The following is a 10,000-nucleotide window of genomic DNA, read 5'->3' as shown; positions in this document are numbered from 1 at the left end:
GATGCACGTATGGCAAAGATTTACCGCAGACAGAGACACAGCCGTGATGGAGACGACTCTGCCAGTGATGACGATGATGAAGGTACGAGCTGTTAGAGTCGGCCATGACGGTTCCTCTGTTAGAAATACAAATATTAAAAAACAGAACATCTGACTTCTTTGTCTGTCTTCATCTGTCTCTTAGGCTCTCACAGGAGGAAGATGGCACTCCACGCTCGAGGGGGGGTCCACTCCGCCAGGAGGGGGTTCAGTGCAAACAGGAGGGGCCCAATGAGAGGTGGCTCCGCCCACAGAGGAAGCAGGGGCGGAGTCATGCCTGGCTCCTCTGTCCTAAAAATGAAGAGAGGGGTGGGTGTGAGGGAAGGAAGAAGGGGGAGGGGGGTGCGGCTGCGCGGGGGCTCCAGGATGCAGCGCAGAGGAGACGAGTCAGAGGAGTCGGACGATGAAGACGATGATGACGAAGAGGAGGAGGAGGAAGAGGAAGAGGAGGACAGCGAGGATGGAATCAAAGAACGTCGTCACCGTCGGAGGAGGAGGAGGACTGACGATGACGAGGAAGACGACAGTGAGGGGCAGGACTACGATCCTGAGGAGGAGGAGCTGGACACGTTGGAGGATGAAGAGGAGGATGAGGATGAGGAAGGGGAAGGGCAGTGGGACTCAGACCCAGAACCTCCGGTTCTCCTGGTGTCAGACCTGAGCGATGACCTGCTGAGCGGATCCTACCTCACTGTGACTCTACAGCGCCCTCACAAGGCCCGGAGACACAGTGGTGAGTGTTGATCACATGTCTCTCTGTACATGTTAGGAACATGTTTACACTCTGTATCATACATGCAGGAGATTTTAAACCTTAAGTCCATACCTGGAGAGTAAAGTCACATGACCTCTGTGTGTTTAGGCTCCATCGTGCCAAAGCTGGAAGCTGCTGTGGGTCAGAGGTCAGCAGGGGGTGCTGCAGGTTCGCAGACCTTCATTCAGAGGAAGACTCTGTCTAAACCCCCTCGTCCTAAGAGTTCAGACAGCACAGAGAGCGCCGCACCACGAGGCCCCGGCAGGTAATAATCATTTACACAAACTATTACTACTACTGATAATACCATTAACTAACTAGTACTGTTAAAACCACAGTCTGTGAAAGGCGGTAAGGTAAACACACCTGTCAGAGAGGTGCATGTGATGTTTGCTCCTGACACACTGTTTGTTTACCTTGTTTTGTTCTGGAGGTGTTTCAAGGGCAAGTCCAGCCTCCACGCTGTCCCTGCACCAGGATCAGCCTCTAAATAAAAGAGCTGTGATCATGTGACCTCTTTCTAACGTCATGTGTTCTGTTTAATGATGTTGCAGGCCTCGTCTGCGTGGTAACCATGGAGACAGAGGCACCAGAGGTGGCTCGGGGTCTTCATCAGAGGAAGAGGACGCTTCTCCCCCATCCTCCTCCCTCTCTCCCCCCTCCCTGCTCTCCCTCCCATCCTTTAAGGACGTAGGAAACGAGGGGGGAGGAGAGAAGGAAGTGTGGGTGTCAGTGTTCAGGTTTCTGGACCGAGCTGAGCTGCTGAACTGTATGACTGTCTGCAAGGCCTGGTATAAGTGGTAAGACATACACACACACAAACACACACACACACACACACACACACACACACACACACAGTCACTCTGCACCTCCACTATCCTCCCGTGAAGCTCTGCAGCTCTGTGCAGTTTGCTCTTGTTTTGTGTCTGATTGTTGAGATGAGCTGTCAGCATCCCCTCTCTGCTGCACAGAGATGTGAGCTCTCATCCTGATGGATCTCTCTCTCCCTCTCTTGCTATCTCTCTTTCTCTCCCTCTCTCAGGAGTTGTGATAAGCGTCTCTGGACTCATGTCGATGTGAGTCGCTGTAGTCCTCTCTCTAATCAGTCTCTGGCAGGAATCGTCAAACGACAGCCGTCATCTCTGGACCTGTCCTGGACCCCAATGGCCAAGAGACAGCTCACCTGTCTGCTCACCAGGCTGCCAGGTACACACACACACACACACACACACACACACACACACACACACACACACACACACACACACACACACACACACACACACACACACACACACACATACCTGGTCCTGTCTGTAGTCACCGACCTGGTCCTGTCTGTATTCACCGACCTGGTCCTGTCTGTAGTCACTGACCTGGTCCTGTCTGTAGTCACTGACCTGGTCCTGTCTGTAGTCACCGACCTGGTCCTGTCCGCAGTCACAGACCTGTCCCTGTTTGTAGTCACAGACCTGGTCTTGTCTGCAGTCACCGACCTGGTCTTGTCTGTCCACAAATGTCTCACCTGTCTCTGTCATTAGGCCTTAGGGAGCTGAGGGTCACCGGTCTGTCCTGGTCCTGCCTCTCGGCGTTGGTTTTTCCCTCTCTGCCCTGCCTGAGGCTGCTTGACCTGCGCTGGTGTGAGGGGATCCGAGATGCTCAGATCAAAGAGATCATCCTGCCCCCAGGTTAGACACACACACACACACACACACACACACACACACACACACACACACACACACACACACACACACACACACACACACACACACACACACACACACACACACACCACAGCCCTGGTATCAGACTGATGTACTCTGTTGTATGTTTAATGTGAACAGGTTCTCTCTTTCACTCAAACCTTCCTCCTCCCCTCTTCAGGCGCGGAGTCGTCCCGCAGCAGGCTGAGGAACATGCTGACCCTGTGTCTGGGCGGTCTGGAGGTGAGCGAGGTGTCTCTGAGGCTGCTGCAGAGACACATGCCTCAGCTGCAGAGACTGGACCTGTCTCACTGTAAGGACATCTCCGACACCTCCATCGCCCTGCTGACCGCCGCCGGGACGCACACACGACACAACCTGACGGAGCTCTCACTGGCAGGTGAGGACAGTCACATACCATTATCACTATATCACCTGCACACAGGTGGTTTGTTCCAAGGCCACACCCACTTTATGTATGCAGACGAAGGCCACACCCACTTTATGTATGCAGATGAAGGCCACACCCACTTAATGTATGCAGACGAAGCCCACACCCACTTTATGTATGCAGATGAAGGCCATACCCACTTAATGTATGCAGACGAAGGCCACACCCACTTTATGTGTTACCTGCTGAGGTCACATCAGCTCACCTGACTGTTCGTGGACACACCTTGAGATGGTCGGGTGAAGGTTGAGAGAACGTTTGTCTGCTCAGTCTGAACATGTCATAAAAAAATCTTTGTTTACACAGCATCTCTCTCTCTCTCCCCCCCTCTCAGGTTGCAGTGAGCTCACAGACACCTGTCTGTCCTACCTGAAGCGTCTGTCCTGTCTGTCTCTGTTGGACCTGCGTGGATGTTCAGGCGTGAGCAGACGAGCATGTGATGCCTTCATCTCTGATCTGTCCCATGTCGCCCCCTTCTGCATGATGGAGGAGAAGCTCATCCAACGCATGGACTGACACACACACACCGTGTTCACAGTGTGTGTGTGTTCACTGAGTGTATATATTTTGTATTTGTGTTGATGCCGAAAGGTTCCTGTACAGTTTGTTTTTTACCTAAAGAATAAAAAAGTTAATCCTTGATCTGTCTACTTTTCATCCTGAACACCTGAAGCATTCATAACCTCTCAGAGGTACCTGCAATGTTTACTCTGTCATCAGCTCTAAGTCACCATGGTAACTGATGCTGAACATCTGACCTGCTCCAGGACAGTTAAAGATCAGGATCACAGATCATCCTCTGAAAACCCTCCGCCAACAGACCAATCACAGTAGATCACAGAGCTCTGACCAATCACAGTAGATCACAGAGCTGTTATCAGAGAGTAGTTAGATAAACTAAAACCAGCTCCGTCATACACACAGCAGGGTCAGAGTCATCCATCCATCCTCAGTACATCTCAGTCTCCGGTGGATCTTGTCCTGGTCTTAGTGAGTCTGATTCTTGTCTCCATGAGTCTGGTTCTGGTCTCATGTGGGTTTGGTCCCGCTCTCAGGGAGTTTGTTTCTGGTCACCATGAATCTGGTCCTGGTTTTAATGAGTCTGGTCATGGTCCCAGCGTGTGCGGTACAGGTCTCCTTGAGTGTGGTCCTGGTTTTAATGAGTCTGGTCCAAGTCTCAGAGGGCATGGTTTTGGTCTCCAAGTGACTGATTCTGGTCTTCGTGAGTGTCAGGGAGTCTGTTCCTGGTTTAGATCTCCATCTGAGTAATGTTCTGGTCTCTGCCTATAGTCTGTGAAGTATCGACCAATCAGGCGTCAGCAGGAAAATCAGTCTGTATGGAGAGCCAAAGCAGGAGCACAATCCAGCATAATGACGGCTCCCCTGGTTGTTAATCTGAGGAGGATTTCTTTCTCTCTATAAACAGATATCTGCATGAAGAGCAGCTAACAAACATTTACACTGAGACACTAATCTGCTTGATGCTGTGTCACTAAAGACAATCAGCGTTTAGATTTCCTGACTTCCTGAATGCATCAGAAATGATGGATCCCACCTTCATTCAACAAACAGACATTGTAAAAGATCACAAACACACACTCTGTTTCACCTTTTATTACAAACAAATCCGTCAAACACAAGAAACACAGACAGCAGTGTGTGAGTGAGTGTGTGTGCGTGTGTGTGTATGTGTGTACAAGTATCAGTAGCTCTTGCTGGTCTCGTATGTGTCAGGGAATGGGAGGCTGATGTGACCACTGCCAGCCACCAGGGGCAGGATTCCTGCGTTGGGGACGACGTTCCAGGACAGAGTCAGAGTGATGTTCTTATTGGCCCTGCAGGAGAGACAGGCAGGACTGTCAACCAATCACAGAGCAGACAACATTCAACTTGGCCAAGCCAGGGCTGAGACACAACACTACAGGCTGGTTTATACTTCTGTGTCTCCCCTACACAGCAGGGGCTGACGCGGACATGAGCACCACATACTTGTGCGTCGATGTGTCCGTGTCACGCAGCAATTCTCTGCTGAAACGCTTGAGGGCAGTGTGGTCTCTCTGATAGCAGGTCGCCTGCTTCCAGCCCCGCTACGATCTCTGTTTCCTTTTCCACAGAGATTCAGAGCGTGTTATGTTAATCTACAGCTGATACATGTTGCTGTTTATCATACAGACATGATTACATGAAGAATAGAGAGGAGGAGATGAAATACATGGCCGATGAGCTGGGATTCGGAAGTGCTGGAAATGCAGGAAAGATTCCATGAGTAGTTACATTTCGGAAGAGGTGCACGTCAGCTACGTGAGTAGACCTCTACGTAGGTACGGGAGCTACACAGACCTCTGGAGTAGGGTACGCCGTCAATTCGACTCAGAAGTATAAATCAGCCTTAAGAGACATGAAGTCCCAAAACCTGCAGTTCCTGCAGTGTCCACTAGAGTGTGTGTCCTGCAGTGAGTCAGTCCCGATAGAGCCCCATGATAAAATGTTACAGCAGAAATAAACGTGTTTACAGCCTGGTACAAAAACAGTTTGGGTCTCTGTATCTCATTTCTCTATTCATGACAACTGTACAGCTGAATTTATAACCAACTCACCTGTTTACATTAGATGAAGGGTTAAAGGGAGAGTTAGGGGCGTGGCCTCTTGGACTGACATGTGGGAGCTGCTAGCTGTCTGCGAGGTGTCCCCTCAGCTCATTCAGTCCCTGAACTTAACCCCAGAACGTATGTGTGTGTGTGTGTGTGTGTGTGTGTTCGTTCGTTCGTGTGTGTTACCTGAGTCCGTTGCCGTCATCAAAGAAGAAATATTTTGACTTCATGTCTCGGAGATTCAGTTTGGTGTTTTCCCCTCGAAGGACGATCTTATCCCAGAGAACCACCTGGTTCAGAGCCTGACACACACACACACACACACACACACACACACACACACACACACACACACACTGATGACTCTTCAGCTGTTTGTAACGTTTACTAATAATATTAATCAGGTTTAATCAACACTCAGAGATCAACATGAATGAGTGAATGAGTGAGTGAGTGAGTGAGTGAGTGAGTGAGTGAGTGAGTGAGTGAGTGAGTGAGTGAGTGAGTGAGTGTGTCTCCTCACATTGCTCTTAGTGGCGTACTCTGCAGACAGGTACAGAAACAGCTGTTTGACGTTCCAGTCAAAGATGGGCTGCAGATGTGGAGTCAGTTAAAGAACAGAGAACTCGGAGAGGTAGAACTCTGCAGAGCCACTTCATACATCACTCGGTCATACATCACTGGGTCATACATCACTGGGTCATACATCACTCTTTCATACATCACTCGTTCATACATCACTCGTTCATACATCACTCTTTCATACATCACTCGTTCATACATCACTCTTTCATTCATCACTCGTTCATACATCACTCGTTCATACAGCACTCTTTCATTCATCACTCGTTCATACATCACTCGTTCATACATCACTCGTTCATACAGCACTGGGTCATACAGCCCTCAGTCATACATCACTCTTTCATACATCACTCGTTCATACATCACTCGTTCATACATCACTCTTTCATTCATCACTCGTTCATACATCACTCGTTCATACATCACTCGTTCATACATCACTCGTTCATACATCACTCGTTCATACATCACTCTTTCATTCATCACTCGTTCATACATCACTCGTTCATACATCACTCGTTCATACAGCACTCGTTCACACATCACTCGGTCATACAGCACTTGTTCATACTTCACTCATTCATACATCACTTGGTCATATATCACTCGGTGATACAGCACTTGTTCATACTTCACTTGTTCATACATCACTTGGTCATACATCACTCATGCTGTGATCATTGAATACTGTGTTTGCACTTGATCAAAGGATATCAGCTGAGAGGTCAAAGGTGACAAAGCCCAGGTCACTGCGTTCTCTGGGACCTGTGAAGTCGTCCACGTTCTTCCTGTGAGACACAGAGGAGACACATGAGAACAGAGAGAACTCATGAGGACAGAGGATACATGAAGACATAATGGACACATGAGGACAGAGAGGACACTTGAGAACAGAAAGAGGACACATGATGAAAGAGAGGACACAAGAGGATGGAGTGGACTCATGAGGACAGAGGAAACACATGAAGACAGAGAGGACACATCAAGTCAAAGAGGACACATGAGGACAGAGTGGACACATGAGCTAAACCCGACTCAAGAGCTCCGCTGTTTCCCTTGGTCAGGTGCTTGATGTCTTCAGGTGGTCTGATGGACACATTCAGTGGACTCGTTTATGTTTACACTAACGCAGCGAGGATACAGACGAGTTAATCTGGATCTATATGAATCATTCAGTCAGACCTCTGTTTTTACAGAGACTCCAGTCTGCAGCTGGGTTTTCACTGATGGTCCAAGAGGGACATCAGGCCTCATGATGGATCACTTTGTCCTCTGAGGACTGGACCCCCTCCTCCCTGAGCCACAGTCACAGCTGTTTCAGTTCACCTGAGCAAGGTGGACGAGTTCGGTTTCATTCAGAGGAAGGTGAGACGACAGGTAATCATCAGAGACACGTCAGGTAAGGCAGTGGACACAGGTGGAGCTGTCCACTGAGGACTCCACGAAGCATAAACTGAAACTGGCTGCTTCCACTGTGGTCACAAATCTAACAGGTGCAGTTTACACCGGAACACCTGCATGCGTCCACCTGCTCAGACTCCTTATATCTCCCTATATATATATATGCGTTGGCTTCCTGGTGCATGTGTAGCTAACGCAAACACGGAGACTGCAGGACTCTGGAGACCGGGACGTGGACCGGGACTCTCCAGTCTTCATTGATACTTCTCGTTAAAGTCACAGATATGATGAACACCTCAAATGTTTATTACACAAAACGGGGACACATGTGTGGGTCTTACAGTAGGACTCTGGAGGCCTGGATGTGGACCGGGACCCTCCGGTCTTTGAAGGCGGTGGTGATGAAGCAGCCGAAGGTGAGCGCCGCCATGACGGAGAGCGAGAAGGCGAAGAGGGAGTTCGCTCTGGAGAGGACGGTGTTCATGTTTCCACAGAGATTATTATTGGTAGATTATTATAAAGATTAATATCACACAGAGAAACAGGAGGCTAATGCTAACAGCTACTGTGTACAACCCGTACAACCTCAACCAGGAAGATTCAAACCGGATCCGCTTACACTCACATCCTGTTCAGAACCTTCAAAATAAAAGCGCACGTCTTTTGTTTATAGCTTTAGTAGTTCACCAAAATAAAGAAAGTGAGAAAGAAAGTTAGAGACAATGAATTAACTACTTTACTTTACTTTACTTATTAAACACGTCGGAAAGACTGCTGTGATATTAAGGACTGAGTCACTCAACCGTAGGTATTAAAGTTTTACTTTGTAGGAACAGATCGATAAATCTATTTCCGCTCAGCGCGTATAACTTGACCAAACACCGGAAATGTTTTTAAAGTCTTGTGATGAGTAAGCGGAAACGTTTTCTTTTTGAATAACTTTATTTATAACTCCATGAGGAGCAGCTGAAGCTGACGTGTTGATAATAATATAAGACAGCTAAAGACCCAGCTCTTTAGGAAGCACTATGCACTTAGCTAGACTGTTCTCCACTGTTGTCCCCAGTGGCAGACCATGTCGTCCAGCTACAGTTGACTCGCATTTTCCTGCTCTACTCTGGGAATCTGTGTTCAGCTCTTGAGTGACCCAGTACTTGGTACTTTGGTCATTATTGTGGTGATGGTAATTGATGTTCCTTATTTTACTTTTTTTTTTTTTTAAATGTAGAAAAAATCCTTATATACTCTCTTGTCTCGATCTTTGCTTGTGTTGTTCTTGTTCTCGTATGTACGTCGCTTTGGATAAAAGCGTCTGCTAAATGACATTGTAACATTGTAATAATTAAAGTCATCGTTCAGTCAGCTGAGAGGAGATGTGACTTCTTTATGATGATCAATGAGACAGACTGATGAGAGGCTGCTTTACATCATTTTATACCTGTGCCAATAAAAACTGTCCACATGTCGTAGGGAAAACACTTTGGGACGTCTCTGTCTGCACAATATTTGTACATATATACATACAGTATATATGTACATATATTATTATATATGTATAAATGTATGTATATTAATATGTGTGTGTATGTATATGTATATGTATTCATATATATATATATATAAATGTACCTACCATAGACTGTATAGGTACACACACATATACATATATACACTTATACATCAGACAGACAAACAGGCAGCTCATCTGAAGACATGATGCTGCGTGAAACACACTAGCACATCCGAACATACAAACACACACACACACACATCTGCACAAACACACATAATTACACACACACATAATGACACACACATAATCACACACACACATCTGCACAAAAACACATAATTACACACACACATAATGACACACACATAATCACACACACACATCTGCACAAACACACATGATCACACACAGCTAAACACATCTGTCAAATAGATTAATGTACACAGCTTACATGCAGCGGCTGTGTGATTAGGTGTGTGCGTGTTTGTGTGTGTGTGTGTGTGTGTGTGTGTGTGCAGATGTGTGTGTGTGTGTAGGATGTGGACTTCTGACAGAAATAGCCTCCGTTGTGCACACGTGTGCGTGCATGTGAGGTGGTCACGTGGTCTGAGCGGGACAACAACAAAGCGCTGAACCAATCAAGGAACAGCTCTCAGCCTACTGCAGTCTGTCAGAGTTTCGGAGGATCCGGAGGAGACCCTCAGCTAGTCAGAGACCCGTCAGTCCAGGGTTCAGAGAGCGGAGATCCTGAGAGCTGTACCCGGTGAAACATGACTGATATCCCGGCCGGAGCTCCGGAGGTATCCCGGAAAAGAGGCGCGGAGCCCGGACCTCCTCCAGAGCTCGTCCCGGAGAGGAAGAAGGCTTGCTGGGGGATCCTGACCAGCCAAGGTCGGTCCTGTGCACGCGCAGGGTTACAAACATGGGGTGTGGGTTTTAGAGGTGTGGTCAAACGAA

The 10,000-nt window shown here is 47.9% G+C and overlaps 3 protein-coding genes and 1 long non-coding RNA gene across 5 annotated transcripts in view; 2 read left to right on the top strand and 2 right to left on the bottom strand.

Annotated features, from left to right (window-relative positions):
- The window catches only part of kdm2aa (lysine (K)-specific demethylase 2Aa), an 18,138-nt gene extending 14,545 nt beyond the window's left edge, over positions 1-3,593 (top strand). For both annotated transcript variants that reach the window (XM_034687674.1, XM_034687673.1), the window contains 8 exons: positions 1-82; positions 185-772; positions 902-1,058; positions 1,348-1,593; positions 1,839-2,002; positions 2,338-2,484; positions 2,684-2,902; positions 3,288-3,593. The exon at positions 1-82 is cut by the window's left edge and continues 24 nt beyond it. In XM_034687674.1, coding sequence (XP_034543565.1) covers positions 1-82; positions 185-772; positions 902-1,058; positions 1,348-1,593; positions 1,839-2,002; positions 2,338-2,484; positions 2,684-2,902; positions 3,288-3,469 — 1,785 coding nt within the window. In that variant the 3' untranslated portion in view covers positions 3,470-3,593. The remainder of the gene's footprint in view (positions 83-184; positions 773-901; positions 1,059-1,347; positions 1,594-1,838; positions 2,003-2,337; positions 2,485-2,683; positions 2,903-3,287) is intronic.
- Positions 3,594-4,552: 959 nt separating this feature from the next.
- spcs3 (signal peptidase complex subunit 3) lies at positions 4,553-8,158 on the bottom strand. The gene is made up of 5 exons (XM_034687568.1): positions 7,872-8,158; positions 6,844-6,917; positions 6,068-6,144; positions 5,731-5,846; positions 4,553-4,788 (listed from the first exon to the last, which is right to left on the bottom strand). The coding sequence occupies exons 1-5, from the start codon at positions 8,012-8,014 to the stop codon at positions 4,656-4,658; spliced, it is 543 nt and encodes a 180-aa protein (XP_034543459.1). The 5' UTR covers positions 8,015-8,158; the 3' UTR covers positions 4,553-4,655.
- Positions 8,159-9,400: 1,242 nt separating this feature from the next.
- The window catches only part of LOC117815699, a 2,634-nt gene continuing 2,034 nt past the window's right edge, over positions 9,401-10,000 (bottom strand). Inside the window, exon 3 of the long non-coding RNA XR_004631839.1 lies at positions 9,401-10,000. This exon is cut by the window's right edge and continues 35 nt beyond it. This is a non-coding gene — a long non-coding RNA (uncharacterized LOC117815699).
- LOC117815697 (ankyrin repeat and SOCS box protein 5-like) overlaps positions 9,632-10,000 on the top strand; it is a 3,752-nt gene continuing 3,383 nt past the window's right edge. Inside the window, exon 1 of the mRNA XM_034687567.1 lies at positions 9,632-9,934. Coding sequence (XP_034543458.1) covers positions 9,814-9,934 — 121 coding nt within the window. The 5' untranslated portion in view covers positions 9,632-9,813. The remainder of the gene's footprint in view (positions 9,935-10,000) is intronic.

The sequence above is a fragment of the Notolabrus celidotus genome, chromosome 7 (genome assembly GCF_009762535.1).
Source record: "Notolabrus celidotus isolate fNotCel1 chromosome 7, fNotCel1.pri, whole genome shotgun sequence".
NCBI lineage: Eukaryota > Metazoa > Chordata > Actinopteri > Labriformes > Labridae > Notolabrus > Notolabrus celidotus.
This window is presented reverse-complemented; position numbering and strand designations above follow the sequence as displayed.

What these genes read in the sequence shown, in the direction of transcription:
- spcs3 (XM_034687568.1), bottom strand. Translation starts at nt 8,014, where the DNA reads ATGAACACCGTCCTCTCCAGAGCGAACTCCCTCTTCGCCTTCTCGCTC. An exon ending in CAGGCCTCCAGAGTCCTACT is followed by an intron (nt 6,918 to 7,871) that starts GTAAGACCCACA and finishes TGTGTCTCACAG; the next exon opens with GAAGAACGTGGACGACTTCA. An exon ending in AGTACGCCACTAAGAGCAAT is followed by an intron (nt 5,847 to 6,067) that starts GTGAGGAGACAC and finishes TGTGTGTGTCAG; the next exon opens with GCTCTGAACCAGGTGGTTCT.